The 23145-nt window shown below is 41.7% G+C and overlaps 1 protein-coding gene across 1 annotated transcript in view; it reads right to left on the bottom strand.

The window, feature by feature from the left end:
- Window positions 1-23145, bottom strand: part of LOC124873599 (cadherin-2-like) — a 185445-nt gene that overhangs the window by 17142 nt on the left and 145158 nt on the right. Inside the window, exons 13-14 of the mRNA XM_047374346.1 lie at window positions 21887-22120; window positions 3892-4031 (exon numbers count right to left, since the gene is read on the bottom strand). Coding sequence (XP_047230302.1) covers window positions 3892-4031; window positions 21887-22120 — 374 coding nt within the window. The remainder of the gene's footprint in view (window positions 1-3891; window positions 4032-21886; window positions 22121-23145) is intronic.

Raw genomic sequence — 23145 nt, 5'->3', positions numbered from 1 at the left:
CGATAGGTCTATGGGCTATACAAAACATGCTAATTACATTTTTCACACAACATCATTCTCAGATAATGAGATTTCAATTAGCTGTTTTAGCACTCTGTAACGTTTATGCAAATTAGCTGTTTATGGTCGCGCCCAGCACTTCGTACGCGTGAAAACGAAACTGGAGCTTATAAGACAACAATAAGTACTTCCTTCTGTCATCTGCAGATTTGCCACAAAGTAGAGACCTAATTTTTCTTCAGTCGAAGTCTTTCTGCAAATCCTAACATGTGCTGATGTGCGTTCTTGAAGCGGTCTGTGGTGAAGTGATTTGCACAAACTAGTACTGTCTTCAGCAATGTGACATGAAGATGGCCCTCAGAAATAAAATGAAGCCACGAATCTCAGTTATCCTACAGCGGGAAGAACGTACATCTTTGCAGCCAACAAAACATCTGCCTTTGAGGGCAGCCATTGTAAAGCGTCTCGAAGGTAAAACCAGTCGGCGAGACGTGATCCTCTACTAAAAATCAAGTGGGTGGAGCTTCGCTTTAGTTGCTTGTCAGGGGCAGGACATAGGTAACGTTGCTAGGTGCCAATGTAATTGTCACAATTACACTGCATACTGCACAATTACGTTTTTTTCTAGAAAGAAAATGAATTTTTCTTTTGTTTTTTTTTGCCTTTGGACTGTTTGTAGAAGCATTAGAGACCCAAATGGAAGTATAAAAATGACCATTAATTTTGCATAATAGGTCCCCTTTAAATGGACTGAACTTATATAGCGCTCTTCCAGTCATACAGACCGCTCAAAGTGCTTTACACTAGAGCCACATTCACCCAATCGCACTCACTAACGCTCACACATTCATACACCGATCGGTAGGCAACTTGAGGTTAAGTGCCTTGCCCATGGGCACATTGACATATGGCAGGAGGAAGCTGGAATCAAACCCACAACCTTGTGATTGCAAGACAACTACTCTTTCTACTGAGCCACAGTCACCTGCTTTAGGACCCACTTCTCATTTCATATCAGAAACCTACTAGGTAGTCAATAGTAACAATGGGCCTTGTATTATGCTAATAAAATCAAATAGGCAGCTAAGTAATATTTTCTATTTATTCATCATTTTTCTGTATGCTGCTCTACATCATAGAGCATTACATTTTACCTTCTAAATATATTGGTTTGTAATCCTAATAACCTAATGATTACTGTTCAAGTATAAATGCTTGAGTGAATATAACTCCTTGATTAAATGTGACTTTTCCTACACAGAAAAGAGTTTTGGCCAGGATACTGTAATAATAAAATATTGTATATTTTTTATTTAAGCATTTTATTGTGAGAACTACTTGATATTCTCCTGCAAACGTTTTGTGGTTATGCATTTTTTCTGACATCAAAAAGACTTGAAATAAAACAAAACTAGTGAACTGATCTAATGCCTTTAAAATGTCTGCTGCTGTCACCATGGATGTGTTGCTCCTCCTTTCTTATGACTAAACCTGAAAAATGTTGGTAAACAGCCAGGGAAGGCATTGAAATCAAGGATTTCATGAGTACAAACCTGTAGACTGTACATTATGCGCCAGGCCAGATGCCACGTAATATTTTCAGCTGTGTTATAATGTTAAGCCTTGGGGTTAATTTTGCACTAAACATCAGGAACTCAACAAACACGGACATCACCTGGCCTGGCACTTAGCACTATATGAAGGCTAAATGGAGGAGGGAGGGGCAAGGCAGGGGCTTGTGCACACCATGGATCAGCCTGGTGTCGAACTCAGATGCCTGTCAAATATTACAACACTTTTGTAGGAATTTGAGGGTTGAGAGGGTAACTTACATTTTTAAATATTGATGAATAAAGAAAAAATAATGGGTTCCTGCAGAAAAGGCACTTTTCTTATCCAGATCTTGAGCACCACTAAGAGTCTATCTATGCACGCGCCTTGGTTTAGGTTATCCTGTGCTGTCTCTGTTGTTATGCTGCTAAATACCGACCACTTTTCCTCACTCTGCTACATTCTCCTACTTTTCTCCAATTTTGCATTATTTGCTGTTATTTCAGTTTTAAACTTCATGTTCCTTCTGTTTTTCTATTCTTGGAAACTACATCTGGCCTGCCATTCTGTTTAGCTATGACACCTTTGTGAAGTGAGGCATAGGCTGAGCCACTGCTGCCAATGTTCTCTTTCTACATAGCAATTGGCACAGCCATTTCTGCAACTAACTGTATGTGCTCTCGTTCATCTTATAGACTTAAAAAAAATCTTTAGCTGTGTTTCTCTCCTAGATAAAAGCACTAATTCAGATACTACAGGCATTAACTCTACTTTTTCTGAATCATCCTGCATCAGTGTGTTGCTTCTTTTTTTGTTTATATGCTCTATTCTCTCAAACCCCCAGTTGGTTGTGCCAGCTGGCTGCACACACTTGTTCTGGTTCTCCTGGAGGCTTCTTCCTGTTAAAGGGGAGTTTTCCTCTCTGCTGTTGCTGCATGCATGCTCGGTATGAGGGATTACTACAAAGTCAACAACACAATGGAAGCGACTGTCCACTGTCTCTACACACTGGTCTAGGGGGAATGATTGATGCAAGTCAATGACTTGATGCATTCAGCTGGTTTCCTTATATAGAAAAGCTTTTTAATTTGAATAATAAACTGAACTTGACTGTTTTGCTTGATAACTATAATTAAACTGTGTGATATTTGTTGTGAATTGGTGCTATATAAATACATGGAATTTAATTGTGAAAAGAAAAAAGGCACAACATGTAGATTAATTTCTAAAGACAAAAACAATAAAGCGAACTAAAATATTTTGAAGAAAATATGTCATTTAAAGACAGTACAAAGCTGGCCTCTAGGCCAGTTCTGTGCAATGTCGCACTGCAGCCAGAAGGTCTCTGGTTCAAACCAGGGTACTCCAAAGTCAAAACAAATAAATGTGAACATGTGCTTTTTTAAACAGATCCACATGAACTTTCAAAGAGCTCTAACTTCCATCTCTTCTTATTAGGTAGCAATTTCAAATTTACTTTGCCACCTCTTGAGAATTTCCCCTTGAGTGTTTCCTTGACAGTGGGTTTGAGATCTTCTTCAAACAAAAAAAGTCTGCCAATATCATATGCTTCATTAGTCCCACACCATAATGTTCTCACCCCTAGATTTCACTGCTGGTATGACATTTTTGGAGTGATGTGCACTGCCATTTGCGCCACAATACCTGAAAGGGTGGAATTAAATTTAAAGAGTTAAAATGTCTCATTTGACCAGCGCTCACAATATGAACTCGTTAAGTTTGAACATTAGGCATACACCCAGTGCCATGTTGTGAACGTCTTGAAAGAGCTATTTCCTTGAACGATGATTACAGCACCTGTAGTAGCATATGGTAATGTAATTGCGACCAAACTGTTAAAAATGTAAAAGTTTCTCAGTAGAAGAGATTTATTGCTGAATCAATTATTATTATTGTGGGATGGTGAGCTTTGATCTGTACAAATTTTATATTGGACCACACTTCCCACCTTGTTCTCACTCTGAAGGAGCTGCTTCTGCAAAAGTATACACTCCATACATACCAATTGATTGGGTGAGCGAGGGTTAATGTTTCCTCAGTGGAAATGGAAAGCGGCTTATGCATTGCCATGAGCAGAGAAGTTGTTTGGAGTGACAGATGAAATTGTTCTTCAACAGAGTGCAATTAATCCTGTTTCGGCCTTTGTATTACATTTAATCTTTGCTTTTGGACAGAAGACTGCAAACTGTAGAGGCACAATGTTTGGGTTGTAGAGCTTTCTGTTGCATATGTGGATTTGAAAGTGAATGTCTGACTCTGAAGGTATTTAATATTATGTGTGTCGGGGGGTGTATGTGTGTACATTTGGCTTGCTTATACCTGATCCTCTTCTCCACCTCCCTCCTCATCATATTTGAGGATGTTGTCTCGGACATCGTCCTCTGGGTCAATCAGAAGTTGCTTGGCCTGACGCTCTTTATCCCTCCTCTTCATCCACATCACAAGAAGGAGTACCAGCACTACAGGGAAACATGATAAACAAGGACAGGGAAACTATTTAATGCAAGAAACAAATCAATCTTCAGGGAACAATATTTGTTGTAGGGCAGGCTGCTGCTGTGCAATCTAAAAGTATTAAACTTCCCTGGAAAAACTGCAGAGAGTGTAGAGAACAACAGAAAACAGGAGAGTATTTTTGTTTTAAGAACCTAATCCATGATAAATCGGCTTGAAGCCTAAATGTTCAGCTAAAATTAATTCAGTCTTTTATAAGATGGAAAGGCCCTGTGTGTTTTATCTAGTATTTACATGTGTTTTCATCTCTAAATATTTAACATTTGGAAACAACAAATTTGGTAAAATACAAAACTTACAAATCTCACAGAGACTGCATCACCAGTTCCTGACCAATATCTATGACCTTTGTCTTAATTTAGGTCTCTCCTGAACAACTACTGCAATTCAGGCAGATCTGGTTTAATTCTGATAAATCCTCAAATCCAAGTTTATTGGTTGAATAATTTAAAAAAATGCTATCATCTTTTTATTGTAGGAATGGTTTGTGGTACAGGATACACAGTACCTGGTTTTGTATGTAGAATATAAATAATGATTTTAGGTTAAAGTAAGAATCCAATGACAAAAAATCTAATGGGAATTTTCTTTGTTCAAAATTTAGAAAAAAAGTATATAAAATTACCAAATAACAGTTTGGATATAGTATTATTCATTAAGATGCATTCCAATACATGTTATTTTATGTCTTAATAACCCTCCATATGCTCTAATGTTCATGCTCTACATCTGAATATGCAACAATGTTAAAACTTGTTGCTTAATAATGTTGACAATGACAATGTAAGGAGGAGATGTTTTAAAATAATCAGACAAATGTTCAGTCTTTCACAATTCCAATTTTTTAAACATTTTTCTTTTTCATTTTCTGGTATTTTAAATACTTATTTATTTCAAACAGTTCAGACAGATGGTGTCCTTTCTTTGGTCTAGTTCTGTTAAAGACTCACAGTGGGACATTCAGTCAAAGGGAGACTCGGCATGACCTACTGATTATTTATAGTTGCTGTCACACTGTTTGCTCTCTTGCCATGTCTGCTGGAATGTTGTAAAATGTGTTACTTGAGTATAAACATGAGGAAATTAAGCACATTTTGCTCATCAAGTCAGACATCAAGTCCTTCTACGTCTTTCAAGTATGTGTTGCTTTTTAGACACTCCCGTTCTGAACAGTGTATGCATATCAAGACTGGTGGGTTGGGCTTTACAGCGTTCCACTGCATCATCTCTGGGTATGTTATTTTCTGCAGTGACATCTGAATGTGTCTGTGTGATTTTCATACAAATCGTCTTTCTCCTGTTCTCTTGATGCAACTCACAAAAGTTTATACGAGCAAAGACTGCATGTCACTAAGTCAAATGCAAAGCCTAGTTTTCTGTAAACGTTTAAATCCACTAAATAATAATAATTAAGAAAATATATATTACACATTATATCAGATATTTTATTCACCAGCATGCCAATGAAAGCAAAACATTATAAGAAAACTTAACATTTAGGTAAATTGCGTTTGTACACTTTTCCTACAGTAAAATTCAAGCACTTTTCAAGCATTTTTAAGGTCAATTTTCTAACTTTTCCAGCACCACTTTGGAGAAAAAAATACATGTAAACTAATGAAGACTATCATATAGTATTAATATGAAATGGACATATAGGCAGAAGACATCAGAGCAACAGCACGCATAGTGAAACATTGCCAATCCACACCTACTTTGTGGTAATTAAACCATTAGCTAACCACCGTTACCTGATATATATATATAACGACCCATGTACAGAGGCTATAGTCCTCCAAGCAGGCTGTGCGGAATCAAATTCTGGCCTTATGATGCTTTCTGCACTCCCTTACCCCACTTCTTCCACACCATTTCCTGTCTAACTACTGTCAAAAAATGCTTTGAAAATAATAAAGGCCAATAGAGTAAAAAAAAAACCAAAAAAAAAGATGTATGAAACCAGGCCTGGGCATTTCACCACACACATAGCCTACACACATCCCAATTTGCAATGAATTCTGTGCAGCTGCACGTGGTGCTTGGACAGCCCAGTCTCCGCCCATAAATACATATGCAAAGTAGTATGTATACCGCAAGACACCCACCACGTGTCCAAATAACCATGGCAATGCTGCTGTGATAGTCAAAGAACCAAACCGGTTTCTATCGGTGGAAATTCGCTGAGAGAGACTGTACCATTAGGGACATTTGTAGTGAATTTCAGCACACCATCGGCTTTTTGAATGACATCAGCAACTAAAACCTGACTGAAAGTAAAACATTTGTTAGCTCAGACCCCTTTAGTGTGGAAACAAATGTGTCCCAATTTTGAAATCAAAATGGATTAATAAAATGCTTTTTCATTTTCACAATGAAGCTGCATTTTTTGACTCATGAATAAAATGACTAATAGATAATCCAAACTGCGTTTTCATTTTCTTCTTCAAGACTGCTCACTGTGTGACACAACTAAAGAAAAAAGTAAGAGGAAAAAGTTTTTTCTTTTTCATGCCCGAGCCCGCAAAAAGTGTTCCATAAATCAATTTGGCTTCACAATTCCAAGCGGCGCAGGAGAGTGACGTCAGTGGCAACTCTGCTTCCCCTGCCCCAGACCGCACCATTACGCATCTTGTACGTTAGGTGGCGGAGACGAGGAGGAAAGTCCAATCATTTTTTTTCCACGACTACCTGCACGCAAAATTGTGCTCCCTTATCCCATTGCACAATCCTTGTGTTTGCGTCTGATTTTGTGAGAAGCATGTGTCTGCAGATCCGAAGACCGCAGTTTCAGACCTGCAGTTCTACATCTCTTCTGTTCCATGACACCGCCATCTATTTCCTTGTCCGAGTCAACATGGATGGCGATCGGAAAGTAAGTAATAAACGTGAATCAAATTGCTTATTTAATACCGTCAAACTATTGTTGTGTGTACACACACACACACACACACACACACACACACACACAATTCCCATTTGTTTGGGTGTCTATCAAGCCCTTCGTCCATAACCATATTCCAATCCCCACCTGATAATACATATTTAGTAGGGAATTTTTGTTTAAGTTGTTCAACATTTACTTCAATAATTGTAAGCTCCTTAGTTATTGAAATTTTGCAGTAACCATAAATATTACTTAGGATTATTAATGAGTCCTCAATATGTAAAATGGCGAGAGACCAATGGCCGTCACTATCATGTTTTGTATATATTATTTTCCCTGGAAAGTTATTCATTAATATAGCGACACCAGCTGATTTGGATGTAGCATGCGAATAAATTATCTGATCTCCCCATTGGTTCGACCAAAGTGTTTAATCACAGTCCGTTGAATGAGATTCTTGAAAAAGAATACGATGTGGATTTTTGTTTCTACAGGAACATTGCCTGTCTTTTGACATTTTCTCTAAGGTCCCTTGCATTTAGTGACATAAACTTAAGACACATTTGCTTCCATAGTTTAGTTCAACCATTTCTGCATCAAATCCAAACTGCGTTGTCTAGCTGCCACATGGAGCTCAATTATAGCTCAGTGATCCTTGTAATGGCGTGAATATGCCTCCTGTATTTCTATTAGGAAGACTGTCACCATACACACTAAGTGAATTACTTTAAAACCATTCAGGACGTCACATAAAAGAAAATAATAAATAAAAGAAATGTCTAAAAGCCCGCCATCACGCACAGAGCCTGCTTGAGGTTTGTTCCCAACACAACTATTATCATTAGAATAATTATTATTATAGTATAAAGGAATCATGAGTTGAGGAGGCCATTGTTCCATTGCATTTGTGAGAAACATTTGCACATCACAAGTAGGTCACACATATATTTAATGAAAATGCTTTCTATTCACAAAAGCATATTGACTTACAGATGGCTTACAGATGACTTCCAGTCCATAGCTTTGATTAGATTCAGAAATCGGGCCCTGGCTGCAAATGAGAGCCACAGTTAACCAGAACTTTATATGAGCCATATGGGACGGATCAGCTCAATGAGGAATTGAACTGGCACCTGCGAGACAGTGTTCCTCCTTTTTTCCTTCTGCAAACCTAAGGCCAACTCCGTACAGACCTCCAAAATAATTGCCCTGGGCAATCTAAACCAGCTGATAAGCCATGCATCATCATGTGCCAGCAGATCAGTGCAATCTCTGACACAAATGCTCCCTCCGACTCTTCCATTGACGAAGTCCTCCAGCTGTGCCAAAGCTGCCGTCGTTCCACAATTATGCATAACTTTATGCAGCTATTTATGGACATGTGTGATTGTCTACAGCTTGTCCACATTAGGAATCATCACATCTGACTTGTTAGGAATTAATCTGTTGATCCGACAGTTTTCTTTTTCAGTGAGAATGAAAGTGCCCCATAGATGATTCCCAAGCATTTTATGCTCCTCAGCGCATAGACCGATGAGCATTAACATCGACAGGTGACAAAAACAGAGAAAGAATCACAGTTTACATTCGACTGAAGTTGTTTCACTCATTTTCTGAGGTGTGTGAGACGTTATTGTATGAGGCTAATTGTGAATTAGTTTCATCGCTCAGGTTTAAACCATAAAAGCTGAAACTCATAAAAAAAACATCAGGTTTGATGATCCATGAATGAAATACTGTAAAAGTGAATGGAGTCATATTTCAGTGTATTTAGGTGAGGTTAAGTTCTCTGTAGTTTATTATTATTGATTGAAAAGGTTTGAGTGGCTTCAGCACATTCTCACGGCAGGTCAAAAGTTTTCATGGATTTCCACACACTTTCATGCAGCGTTCATCTTTGTACATGCCGAGTTGTGCGTAAAATATTGCGTCGCTAGGATTTTGTTTATAAGCATGCTACGTACATGAAGCCCCTGGAAACTGGAATAAAAACCCATACTTTTCCATAAACATTTTTAAGTAACACTTTATCTTCAGCATTAATTAGCTACCAATTCATATACATATTAATGGAATATTATTTCCATATTACTCATTGTTAATTGCTTATTAATGACTTATTTTAACTCACCCAATTCTAACATTAACAGACCATAAATTAAAGTTTTACCAAAATAGGCGACTAATTATGGTTTGTTAAGTCCAAGTAAAAAGGTAGTTGCATATTAATGCTGATCTTAAGCTCTGCTCTATATGTGGCTTATTAAGAAGTAATTCAAGGAAAATAGTTTTTCTACCTTAATAAAATATGAAAACTATATTTCTGTTGCTATTTAACTAAACACCGAATTACAAGTATTAAACAACAATCAATAAAACATCTATTAGTGAGAATATGTTCCCCATTCTAAAGTGAGCTTTTGCTCATAACTAATTATTAGTAGTTACATATGTATTAATAATGTAGTAATGTAGTAATGGTTTTAAAAAAGTTTTCACGACAGTTTCTGCAACTAAGTTGTTGTATTCCGATTTTAAAAAATGGGTCAATCTCAAAACACAGATCTTGTTCCTGTTTAGTTGCAAAATGTAAATTCAAGGTGCACAAAGACAACCAATGTCAAAATATCTCTTTTATTGAACTTTTCATGTTGATTCCTTTCTCCTGGAATATTAATTGTGATGACCACTACAAGATCAACATTTGCATTAAAACAAGAACAGTTTGCAGCTCTGTAGGAACTTGCTCTTTCATTCCCAAAATAGTATGGAATAGAGCAAAACTGGTAAAAAAAAGAAAGAAAAATCTTAAAATTTAGATGCTGGTAGTCTCTAGGACATTTCTAAAGTGAAAAAACAAGCTATGTGTTTAACAGAGAACATAGCAAAACAGCTCTCTCTTGGGCAGTCAAACTGAAATTACACACATTTATATTAGTTGATCTTAAAACAAAATGAAAAAAAAAAGCAGATACAACCTGTATTTTACTACTTGACTGTGTTGGACCACTTGTTTGCTGAATATTGGACCATTTGCACGATGCTGGACGCCACTATGCCTTTCCAACGTCATCGGCCATTTTGTACCGCAGGATAGTCTGTCCTACAAAACCCAGCGGCCACTGCGGCTGATATGACGGGGCCGTCCCAGGTCTGATGTCACAGGAGGCAATATAGGAAGGAACAGTTGAAAGACGCTTTGCTTTTCAGCTGAAGACCGGACCAGCAACTGAAGCGCATCACTTCTGGAGAAGAGTCCCAAGTGGATTTAATTTATTCTCCTTCGTTGGCCAACGAAAAATTCATGAACGAGATTTCTGGAATGAGAAGGCCAGAAATTTCACTTTGCCGATAGAAGATGTGAGTTTAACACGTAACCAAAACCACGGAGTTTCAAGGGGACGCAAACCTGGGAAACTCCAAGTACCCCTTGAGACCTCCCCAGGAGAAACACCACAAACCATCTTTCCAAGGTTCTCAGGTAAACTGAACCAAAATGGACATGCACGTCATCTATACTGTCTGATCATGATAGGAGGACATTTTCAACTGAGTTTCTATTTTAAAATAGGATCAGAGATCAACCTGATGTGCTCAATCATGTTTGAGGAGGTGAGTAGAGCCATGCTCCCCTTCAATGAACCATTCCAGGCCAGAGCTTGTGATGTAAGCCTCACTAGCCCCACCCAAGACAGATCATGCATCACTAGTTGGATGGAGCTGGACATCACACTCAGAGACATGACTCTGGTGCACCCCATCTATATGTGCACATTAAACAAAGAGCTTTTCCTTGGTGGCCAGGACCCACTGGACAGGCTGGCCCCACTCATTGACTGCCACCAGGACCAACTCTGGATCCAGGCGGAGGTGCCAAACCCACTGGGTGCAAGCAGCGAACGATCCGTTGTGATCAACCAGGTCACCAGCTTAGAGGAGCCCAAAGAGCCTCTCAGGCCCTTGTCAGAGCCGGTCATGGGCACCTCTGAGACACAGCTGCACCCAGCAACCCAGAAAACTCCTCCCAGATGCAGTCATGCATCATTTCTTTGCTCTTTAAAGAACCCAGGTGCGGAAACTTACAACCCCAAAGTGTTGGAAGGCGTACACCTGGAACTCATGTTCATACCAGAAGTGCTTCTAGCATTCTGGCTGGAAAATTCGTCAACCAGTAGAGAGCCGTATGACTGCTTGTGCCAAAAAGACCCCCTTTTAACTGAGGCACAACACAGCCACACACTCCTTTTAGCAGACGGGCTCCTAACAACTTTTTTCAACAGAAACAGTTAAAAATATAACTACCTACTAGAGCGCAGTGTCAAAATGTAAATTGGCTCTGTTTGGCACATAATTAGGTTTGTTTTCTTTTTTGGATCACACCTGGTTTTAGACCACAATAATTTATTAGTATGGTATAGGATTGGATGCACATGGTCCTCAAGAATGGTTCGGTAGTCCTTGGCAGTGACGCGCCCATCTAGCACAAGTATTGGACCAAGGGAATGCCATGATATGGCAACCCAGACCATCACTGATCCACCCCCATGCTTCACTCTCGGCATGCAACAGTCTGGGTGGTACGCTTCTTTGGGGCTTCTCCACCCCGTAACTCTCCCAGATGTGGAGAAAACAGTAAAGGTGGACTCATCAGAGAACAATACATGTTTCACATTGTCCACAGCTCAGGATTTGCGCTCCGTGCACCATTGAAACCGACGTTTGGCATTGGCATGAGTGACCAAAGGTTTGGCTATAGCAGCCCGGCCGTGTATATTGACCCTGTTGAGCTCCCGACGGACAGTTCTGGTGGAAACAGGAGAGTTGAGGTGCACATTTAATTCTGCCGGGATTTGGGCAGCCGTGGTTTTATGTTTTTTGGATACAATCCGGGTCAGCACCCGATCATCCCTTTCAGACAGCTTCCTCTTACGTCCACAGTTAATCCTGTTGGATGTGGTTCGTCCTTCTTGGTGGTATGCTGACATTACCCTGGATACCGTGGCTCTTGATACAATCACAAAGACTTACTGTCTTGGTCACAGATGCGTCAGCAAGACGTGCACCAACAATTTGTCCTCTTTTGAACTCTGGTATGTCACCCATAATGTTGTGTGCATTTAAATATTTTGAGCAAAACTGTGCTCTTACCCTGCTAATTGAACCTTCACACTCTGCTCTTACTGGTGCAATGTGCAATCAATGAAGAATGGCTACCAGGCTGGTCCAATTTAGCCATGAAACCTCCCACACTAAAATGACAGGTGTTTCAATTTCATTGTCCAACCCCTGTAGGTTGTGCTGAGATTCATGTGTAATGGAAATTCTTTTATTAAGTGTCCCAAAGTGTATGACCTTTAGGTTACCTCACTCCTCAGAACATCTGTGTTAGAGGAGGAAGCTGTAAAAGCCATTATCAGAAGTTTAATGGTTAAAACTCATGCTTTAAGGGTGATATCTCGGGAAGGACAGATGGGTTCCTAGATAACTTTGTCACCTCTGAACCCGAGAAGGGTCTGGGGTCATAAAACACAGACTCTTTGAAGTTGAGATAACACTGTCATGTTCTGGTATAAATACTGTGCGTAACTGTTGATCGGGGCTCTGCCTAACTGACTTGCTCGGTGACAGAGTCATTCAAACGCTGAATGCCTTTGAATAAAACTTATAAAGACAAAGTCTGGATTTTCTCTTGTTATGAGTCAACTTCTCTCCACTTTGATAAGAAAATTCCACAACACATGTCACAAAGGAAAATCATTCTCATGATCCATTTAAACAGACTCCATATTCGAGAACTCGCATGTTAAACTGGAGACCTGGATGTATTTCATCTACAGGTGGGTGGTTAATAACCCCATAAAAGTTTTTAGAGCTCAGATCTTTAGTTCTTGGGTTTCTCTTTAATTACCAATGTGTGCTGGATTCTGCTTGACTTTTTCATTAAAGGTGGTTGTCATTATGTTGCAAATGTGTGACTTTTGAAGTAGCTGGCATTTAGGCTATTTTTTCTAACTTATGATTTTATTTTGCATCATAGATTTGGCCAAAGCCTTCGATTACGACAAGTGGACATGCTGCAGGAAGGATTAACCCAGAGCTCTGCAACTCTGACTAAACTTGCTAACAGCCTGAGGAGGGTATGCAAAACAGTGATGAAAAGAATGAGAAAACGAAACAAGCAGATATTTGGAAGGATAGTAGAAATTGTTCTCATTGATGAGAGCAAATTTGGCCATAAAAGAAAGGTATGTATGGTTTTTGATGTTTCAAGATTCTCCCCTCTCCTGTATTGTTGCGTGGTTTTGAAATTCTCTGTCATTGAGCATATGGTAACATTATTGACTAGAGGTAATAGTAGCAGTTATAACAGGCTCTCAGGAAAGCCTGGTCTTTTAAAACTTAGAATGTTTCACTTTGAAGAAATGTCTACTTTGTGAAGCTTATTACTTTTTCTGGAGCTTTCTGGCAAAACCCTTTTGTTCAGGTGAAGCCTCCCACAATGTTTATTCATTTATTAAGTTCATTATGGATTCTTTACAGTTTTTTATTCGTGAAATGTTTAGTTTGTAAATTAAATATTGAAATGCTTCAGTTCTTGTTCTTGTAAACCCAACAAAATGTATCTTCATGTGTCATTAAGATTTACATCCGAAGAGGAAGCACAGAAATTTCAGATGGATGGAGGTCTTAATGTCTTCTCCAGGAAGAAGGTTACAATCATCTAACTGTGAACCATCAATAAGTTTTTGTTGACCCCATTACAGGTGCACATATGCAGATTCTTGAGAGACTTTGGGGTATTTACTATTGGGGTCTGGGAGAATCTGGGAGTCTCCTCTGCTGCCTGCTGCTTCCTTTGGTTTCCTTTAGGTGGTGCCAGAGCATGGTATCTGAGGGTGAGACAGATGTTCTTCATCAAGCCTCATCATCCTAGCAGTATAAGAGGAGCCTGCTGTCAGCACTTCAGCGCCTGAGTGTTAACCTGCAGTGGTAAACTCAAGCCCACTGAAACTTTTGAGTACTTTCCCTAGAAAGAATCTTACCTTATGTGTGCTCCTCCCCAGGTTACATAGTTCACTGGATTCCACTTCAGTTCTTCTGGTTTCAAACCTCCTTCGATGATTCAGACACCCTTTTGGACAAGATCCCAGCTGACAGCATTGTGGCTCCTCTCTCAAGATACTGGTAAACGAACCCTGCTCACCCTCCACCGTGCTCATCACCAAACTCCACCCTGTCTGGTTCTGGCCTTCCTTCTGGAACTCTTACCTTCAGCAAGCAGCTTGGGAATCCTGGATCAAGTTCTCCATCCAAGGACAAACTCTCCACTCCCAGACCCACCTCATTCTCTCCCTGGCGATACAGCTACTCAACAAGTGCAAGCATAGAATCTCCATTCTCCATTCTAACCTCCCTGTCCTCCTTCCTGCACAGTTGAAGTGTTGTTGGTTCCCGATTTCAACAAATATTATTATTTACAATAAAACATCTTAAATTCTCCTCTGTCTCTTGAGTGTGTTGTGCATGTGGGTCAAAGCAGCGGCTAAATTGATGACGTTTACAGGTCAACAATCTGGAGATTAAGAGGGAACCGCACAGAAAACTTGTTGAGGGATCACTTGGATGTAACTGAGTGGACCTACTTCTTGTTATCTCGTTTAAGCTCTGTTTGGAAATGTGTTAATAGCAGTGGATCATTACCTCTCTATGTCTTCATTGGAGCAATGAAGATACTGAATAAAGTAGTAGTAGTAAAGTGGTTTTTGTTCATTGTATTATTTCACTAATTGTTCTACCATCTTAAGCTATTCACTGTTTTAAAATAGAAAACATTTCCTATCTTAGAATTCCTAAATAAAACATTTTTAGTTGTTAACTATTGATTTAAGTATGGAAACTTTTACAATACTTAAATCAATAGTTAATAACTAAAAATCCATACTATTGATTTAAGTATGGAAACGTTTACAATACCCCTCCTTGAACCACCACCTTAACGTGGTGGAGGGGTTTGAGTGCTCAAATGATCCTAGAGGCTATGTTGTCTGGGGCCTAAATGCCCCTGGTAGGGTCTCCCATGGCAAACAGGCTCTAGGTGATGGGTCAGACAAAGAGTGGTTCAAGAATCCCTCATGAAGAAGAAAATATCGAGGCACGTGACGTCGCCCGGTACGGCGGAGCCAGGGTCCCACCCTGGAGCCAGGCCTGGGGTCGGGACTCGTCGGAGAGCGCCTGGTGGCCGGGTTGCTCCTCGCGGGACCCGACCGGGCCAAGCCCGAACGAGAGACGCGAGGCCATCCCCCAGTGGGCCCACCACCTGCAGGGGGAACCGTGAGGGACCGGTGCAAAGAGGATTGGGTGGCGGAAGAAGGTGGAGACCTCAGCGGCCCGATCCCCGGATGCTTAGGCTGGCTCTAGGGACGTGGAATGTCACCTCGCTGGGGGGGAAGGAGCCTGAGCTTGTGCGGGAGGACGAGAGATATCGACTAGAAAGTGTCGGGCTTGCCTCCACGCACAGCGTGGGCTCTGGAACCCATCTCCTTGAGAGGGGTTGGACTCTCTTCTACTCTGGAGTGGCCCACAGGGAGAGGCGGCGGGCTGGTGTGGGTTTGCTTGTTGCCCCCCAGCTCAGCCGTCTCGTGTTGGGGTTTACCCCAGTGGATGAGAGGGTCGTATCCCTGTGCCTTCGGGTTGGGGAGAGGTCTCTGACTATCATTTCAGCCTACGGGCCGAGTGGCAGTGCAGAGTACCCGGCCTTCTTGGCGTCCCTGTCGGGGTTGCTGGATAGTGCCCCTCCCGGAGACTCCATTATTCTGCTGGGGGACTTCAACGCCCACGTGGGGAACGACAGTGACACCTGGAGAGGCGTGATCGGGAGGAATGGCCTCCCCGATCTGAATCCGAGTGGTGTTTTGTTATTGGACTTCTGTGCTAGTCACGGATTGTCCATAACGGACACCATGTTCAAACATAAGGGTGTCCATCAGTGGACTTGGCACCAGGACACCCTAGGCAGGAGGTCGATGATCGACTTTGTTGTCGTATCATCAGATCTCCGGCCGCATGTTTTGGACACTCGGGTGAAGAGAGGGGCTGAGCTGTCCATCACCTGGTGGTGAGTTGGATCCGCTGGAGGAGGAGAAAGCCAGTCAGACTTGGCAGGCCCAAGCGCATAGTGAGGGTCTGCTGGGAACGTCTGGCGGAGCCCTCGGCCAGGGATGTATTCAACTCCCACCTCCGGGAGAGCTTCGACCAGATCCCGGGGGATGTTGGAGACATAGAGTCCGAGTGGACCATGTTCTCCGCATCTATTGTCGATGCTGCTGCCTGTAGCTGTGGCCGTAAGGTCTGCGGTGCCTGTCGTGGCGGCAATCCCAGAACCCGGTGGTGGACACCAGCAGTAAGGGATGCTGTTAAGCTGAAGAAGGAGTCCTATCGGCTGTGGTTGGCTTGTGGGACTCCTGAGGCGTCTGATGGGTACTGTGAGGCCAAGCGTGCTGGGGCCCGGGCTGTGGCAGAGGCAAAAACACGGGCCTGGGAGGAGTTCGGTGAGGCCATGGAGAAGGACTACCGGTTGGCCTCGAAGCGATTCTGGCAAACCGTCCGTCGCCTCAGGAGGGGGAAGCAGTGCTTCGCCAACACTGTTTATAGTGCGGGTGGGAGACTGCTGACCTCGACTGAGGACATTATCGGGCGGTGGAAGGAGTACTTCGAGGATCTCCTCAATCCTGCCATCACGCATTCCGTGGTGGAAACAGAGGCTGGGGACCCGGGGTCGGACTCTTTCATCACCCAGGCTGAAGTCCCCGAGGTGGTTAAAAAGCTCCGCGGTGGCAAGGCTTCAGGGGTGGATGAGATCCGCCCTGAGTACCTCAAGTCTCTGGATGTTGTAGGGCTGTCATGGTTGACACTTCTCTTCAACATTGCGTGGCGGTCGGGCACAGTGCCTCTGGACTGGCAGACTGGGGTGGAGGTCCCCCTTCATAAGAAGGGGGACCGGAGGGTGTGTTCCAACTACAGGGGGATCACACTCCTCAGCCTCCCTGGTAAGGCCTACGCCAGGGTATTGGAGAGGAGAGTCCGACCGATAGTCGAATCTCGGCTTCAGGAGGAGCAGTGTGGTTTTCGTCCCGGCCGTGGAACACTGGACCAGCTCTATACCCTCTACAGGGTGCTCGAGGGTTCATGGGAGTTTGCCCAACCGGTTCACATGTGTTTTGTGGACCTGGAGAAGGCATTCGACTGTGTCCCTCGTGATGCCCTGTGGGGGGTGCTCCAGGAGTATGGAATCGGAGGCCCTTTACTAGGGGCCATCCGGTCCCTGTACGATCGGAGCAGGAGTTTGGTCCGCATTGCCGGCACTAAGTCGGACCTGTTCCCAGTGCATGTTGGACTCCGGCAGGGCTGCCCTTTGTCACCGGTCCTGTTCATAACTTTTATGGACAGGATTTCTAGATGCAGCCAAGGGCCGGAGGGGGTCGGGTTTGGAGACCAGTGGATTTTGTCTCTTCTTTTTGCAGATGACGTGGTCCTGCTGGCCCCCTCTAGCCAAGACCTACAGCATGCGCTGTGGCGGTTCGCAGCCGAGTGTGAAGCGGCTGGGATGAGGATCAGCTCCTCCAAGTACGAGGCCATGGTACTTGACCGGAAAAGGGTGGCTTGTCCTCTTCAGCTTGGAGGGGAGTTCCTGCCTCAAGTGGAGGAGTTTAAGTATCTCGGGGTCTTGTTCACGAGTGAGGGAAGAATGGAGCGGGAGATCGACAGACGGATCGGTGCGGCTGCCACAGTAATGGGGGCGCTGTGCCGGTCCATTGTGGTCGAAGAGAGAGCTGAGCCAAAAAGCAAAGCTCTCAATTTACTGGTCGGTCTACGTTCCTACCCTCACTTATGGCCATGAACTTTGGGTCATGACCGAAAGAACGAGATCCCGGATACAAGCGGCTGAAATGAGCTTCCTCTGTAGGGTGGCCGGGCACTCCCTTAGAGATAGGGTGAGGAGCTCGGCCATCCGGGAGGGGCTCGGAGTAGAGCCGCTGCTCCTCCACATCGAGAGGAGCCAGTTGAGGTGGCTCGGGCATCTATACCGGATGCCTCCTGGACGCCTTCCTCGGGAGGTGTTCCAGGCACGTCCCACCGGGAGGAGGCCCAGGGGACGGCCCAGGACACGCTAGAGGGACTATGTCTCTCGGCTGGCCTGGGAACGCCTTGGGCTCCCCCTGGAGGAACTGGAGGAGGTGTCTGGAGAGAGGGACGTCTGGGCGTCTCTGTTGAGTCTGCTGCCCCCGCGACCCGGTCCCGGATAAAGCGGAAGACGACGAGTACGAGAACTTTTACAATAACATTTTCTCTGCAAACATTGCAGAATAATTGTATTCTTGTGGAGATGTGTCTTTATTATAAATGTCAAAAAGACTGTTTTTCACCCATGTTTATAAACATGAATATCTAGCTATCCTAAGGGAGTAAAAATACGACACTATATCTGTGCTTTTAACCATTTTTTGTCAAGTTTGAATTCAACCCTTTGTTGCAGAACAATGGGAAACTGTTTTATAGTTGTTTGAATTAATAAGTACGTAACTACTAATAATTAGTTATGAGCAACAACTCATTTTAAAATGGGGAACATACTCTCACTAATTGGTGGTTAATCGATTGTTGTTTTGGCTCTAATAATACTTGTAGTTTGGTGTTTGGCTACATAGCAATAGAAAGATACTTTTTACATGTTATGAAGGCAGGCAAACTGTTATTTGTTAATAAGCCACATAAAGAGCAGAGCTTATTGAGATCAGCGTTAATATACAACTACTTTTTTACTTGGATTTAACAAACCATAATTAGTTGACTATTTTGATAAAACTCTTATGGTCTGTTAAAGTTAGAATTGGGTCAGTTACAATAAGTCATTAAAAAGTAATACTGAGTTAAGAGATAATATTCAATTAATATGTTTATTAATTGGTAGCTAATTCATGATTAATTTGTGTTCCCTAAGATAAAGTGTTACCAAATTGTTAAATAAATTAGGAAATCAATGAAAATCTCCTGATATCTGTTGTGTCTCAGTCTAGTGTTGTAACACTATTCAGCAGTGTTTGGGTCACCTGGAAGTAATTAATTTTTGGGGGTTTGTTAAAGTGTTTTGATCAACTGTATTTTGTTGATGGTCCCTATGCAAACCACAGCATTCAGCAGCGAGAACACGGAGTCGTACTATCCGCCCTCTCTGCAAAGCAAATGGCATGAAAAGCCATCCCTGCCTGCAATGAATCACGGAGAAAAAATGTCTGCTAAATATCCAACTAAAAACTAACATCTAACTTAAAATTAACTTCACTGAAGGAGTAAAAGCAGACATTTACAGGGAAGAAGAAGGACTATTCAATCAATATGGTTTGAGGGTGGTGTCGGACATCTGACCCCGCCCAATATCTGACCCCTCCCCATCCTGCAAGCTGCAGGTGGAGGTTTTTGACTTCCTGGAATGCTGTTTTTTCCCTCTCACTGGAGACGTGCAATTAGCAAGACACAGTTACATGCTCAAAGTAGGTCTGCTTCATAGCTATGTCGGAGGACGCAGCCGGTCCAGAAACGGGTCTTTTCATCAGGTGATGTCTGCTGCTCACACGCTGGTATTACAAAAAAGGAGCAAACCCACTCTGAGTGGCAGCGAGGCTTTCTGAGACTTCATTAAAGGCAAAATGATCCCTCTAGTATAAATTCAGGTTTTTAATCAAACTGTTAGTGTGCACTAGACTATCAAGCCCCTTTAAGGACTTTATAAAGAAATCAAGCACTTTCCAAACCTTGAAAATACCTTGTTACAATTCAAGGACTTTCAAGGATTTCAAGCGCCCGTACAAACCCTTGGTAAAGGTGTTTTGCCTTATGCTTAGACCAGAACCTATTCTGGCTGGTATAGAGCCCCATTTACCAACAATACATTATCTGAAATTAGCATTCAGAAATTAGGAAGAGTTACTCTTTAAAGTATCTCTACCTAAAGTATCTCTACAAAAATAATTGTTCGATACTTTAGTCCAGAAACAGTCATTATGTTGTCTATATGTTGTGATTTTCATGCGGATCTCAATATGCAAACAAACATTCCATATTCTTTCAGAAATAGAATAAAGGTTTAGTAAATCTCAAAGTTTGTGTCAAAGAATCTCTTTTCAGCATAGCGCTAACCAGTTTGGATTAGATCTATATTTGGAACTACAGATAATCTAATCTTCAGCGCAGACTTGTGGGAAAAAAAACCCAAAGGTATCATAGCCCTGACATTTAGGGCTTAATAGGCAACTTGACAAAGTTACATATTTATGTCTGCTTCAGAGTCATTAGCAAGTGGCTACATTTTCTATAACCTCCATTACACATTAACAAAAATGTGTAATGGAGGTTATAGTGTGAGTTTGTGTGCAAGCATGTATTCTCTCCTGAACAGAGGATCTCTACTGGTTCTTCCTAGAAACATGACACAAACAAGTATACCTTAAGGAATTAATTTCAGAGTTATGGCTGTTTCTGTGGCCAGGTATACTAGGGTATCTGCTAGTTGCAGCAGGTAGATCAAACTTTGTAAGACCATTATAACACAAATTTAAGAGCTATGTGATTCATACAAGAAACTGTTAACTTATAACCTAACCCTTCTAACTGAATTAATTCTACCTTATTTATGAACTTTGAGGTGTATTCACATCTGACACGTTTGGTCGTTACAAGCAGACCAGATTTAGTTTTCCCCCTTGTTCTCAAGTGAACACTGATCCAGACCCAACAAATGGACCAAGACCCACTTTTTGTGGTGGTCCACTTCCAAACAAACTCTGGTGCCTTTCTCTTTTGGTGTAAATATGAACCAACCCATCTACAGAAAACATAAGTTGTTGAAAACATGCATCTCTCTGGACTTAAGCCAGTGGTTCCAAACCCGTTTTGACTTGTGTACTGACTTGTTTACTGTCTGAGCCATGAGACAGAATGCAGAATGTACAACAACCGATTACTAAATGAAAATCATTGTATCTAATATATAATATTCAGGCTCACTATATAATTTTTACTTTGTTTTCATCATTTAACTGAGCTCTAATAAGATACCTGAACTTACTTGTCTTTGATAAGCTTTGATAGATCTGGAGACAGAGTGGAAACAGCTCTTACTTTTCTCTCTCTCCCAGTAGTGGAATTTTTGCAATTTTGGCTCTCGCCAATTCCATATAAGTTACCTAATGTTAACATATTTTATACAGTAAACTGTACAGTAAGTGACCATATGTTTTAGCTATCCAAGTTTTCAAGCTGGACCCCTTCAAATATACACGCGTAGGAGCTTGTAGTGGAAAATGTAACAAAGTTTGATGTCATTTATCTCAATACGCCAGTTTCATTAAAAATTATGCTTTCATGTGTTTGCACGAATAGCTTTATGTTTCCTTATAATTTCCTTCCAACATGGCAGTTTGCTACTCTGTATCATGAGCCTTACAGTATTATGAGGAAATAAAGGAAATTTTCTGAAGTTTTAAGACCCTGCAGAAACACTGTTCAACCCTTTACATGTTTAAAAAAAAACAAAGTAAAGTTACTCAACAGGTAAATGCTTAATCCGTATAAAACATGTTTCTGAAAATAAGATAGCATTATTGTATTTATTAGCATTTTTTTCAGATCAAGAAGGAAAACAAATACAAGAAAAAAAATCATGGAATGATTCTAATTAAAAACCTTTTGTGAGGAGAGTTGGACAAAAGTACAATATTTAGCTGTTCAGTAAATCAATTTTGTGTCATATCAGTGTTTTGGCTACAAAGTAAAACAGCTGAACATCCTCCAAGATCAGTGATTTGATCATTTTTACCCGTCAGGGGTTGTATATGAAACGTGTTTGAAAGAGACACTCACCTAATAATATGATGATACAGATGAGGATGCCGATAATAGCTCCAGTGCTCAGTCCAGCGGCAGTCATTTTCTCCATGTCCACACAGTCTCCATGGCGATCACATTGACAAACCTTCACCCTCAGGAAGGATGTGTTAGACATGGGCAGGTTGCCAGAGTCTGTGATCACGATGGGAAGCTCATAGATGCCAATGGCAAGAGAGCCGCTTCGCAGGCGAAGTTGGGCATACTCGCCTAGAACATGAGATACAGAGGAAAGAATAAAACGATTAAGAAAAAAAATTACTTTTACACTGAGCTGCCCACCAGTGCCTGAGTGTGGTGATAAAAGCTGTTCAGCTAGCTGGGGATTATTTGCTTTGCAGGAGTGGGGGCACTTATGTCACTAACACCTGCAACCTAGTGTTCTCATGAAAGATCCAACCCAAAATGCTTTAGAAAAGTGAAGAACAATTTTTTATTTACAACATTTCTTCTTAAATGTTCTTTAGTTGTTTTGCATATTTGGCTGTTTTTTTTGGCAATGACATTTCTACATTATTTAGTAAGGATGGTCTAGGTGGTCTTTATTTAAAGATTTCTTAGCAAATGTCAGGTAAACAAAAAAGTTTTTTAACAAAACTTGAAATAAATATATTTTTTGTGAATTTATTGTCTGACACCTATAATGTTTGTGCAATCTACAAACATTGCGTGTGCAATGGATATTTAAATGCGGAAATTGTGTCTACTGCTTGGCTGCTACTGTCCTCAGCGAAACTAGAGGAATAGTGAACAAAACTGTGGTGCTTGATACATTTAGGGGTTGTTGTGCTGCATCATTATAAATGATCCAGTTGTGTATTTTTCTGTCTGTTCCAATCTGTTCCTGCTTTTTCTGGAATGTTACAGTACGTTAACTTTTGTCGTCACTATTCACAGCAGCAGGTTTGTCATTGCAGCCTCTGCCCTGAAGAGATTATTTCCCGTCTCTGTTAATTTGCGCAGGGTGCTTCTGAGTGCGTAATTGCGCATGCAGAAGGCAGGAGAGTTTGAAGTTGTTCTACAAACAGATTCTTTACGTTTGTGGTCCGGATGGACCCAGTGAGGTGACCCAGTGTTTAAAAGTTTTTCTGTCTAAGGAAACCCAGCAGATTGCATCCAGTCAGTGACTTGCAGCATTCACTCCTCCTGGATGAACATGTAGAGACAGTGGACAGTCACTGGCATTAACTTTGCAGCAATCCCTCATACTGAGTATGCATGTAGTGACAGTGGAG

This window comes from Girardinichthys multiradiatus, chromosome 9 (genome assembly GCF_021462225.1).
Source record: "Girardinichthys multiradiatus isolate DD_20200921_A chromosome 9, DD_fGirMul_XY1, whole genome shotgun sequence".
Classification (NCBI taxonomy): domain Eukaryota; kingdom Metazoa; phylum Chordata; class Actinopteri; order Cyprinodontiformes; family Goodeidae; genus Girardinichthys; species Girardinichthys multiradiatus.
This window is presented reverse-complemented; position numbering and strand designations above follow the sequence as displayed.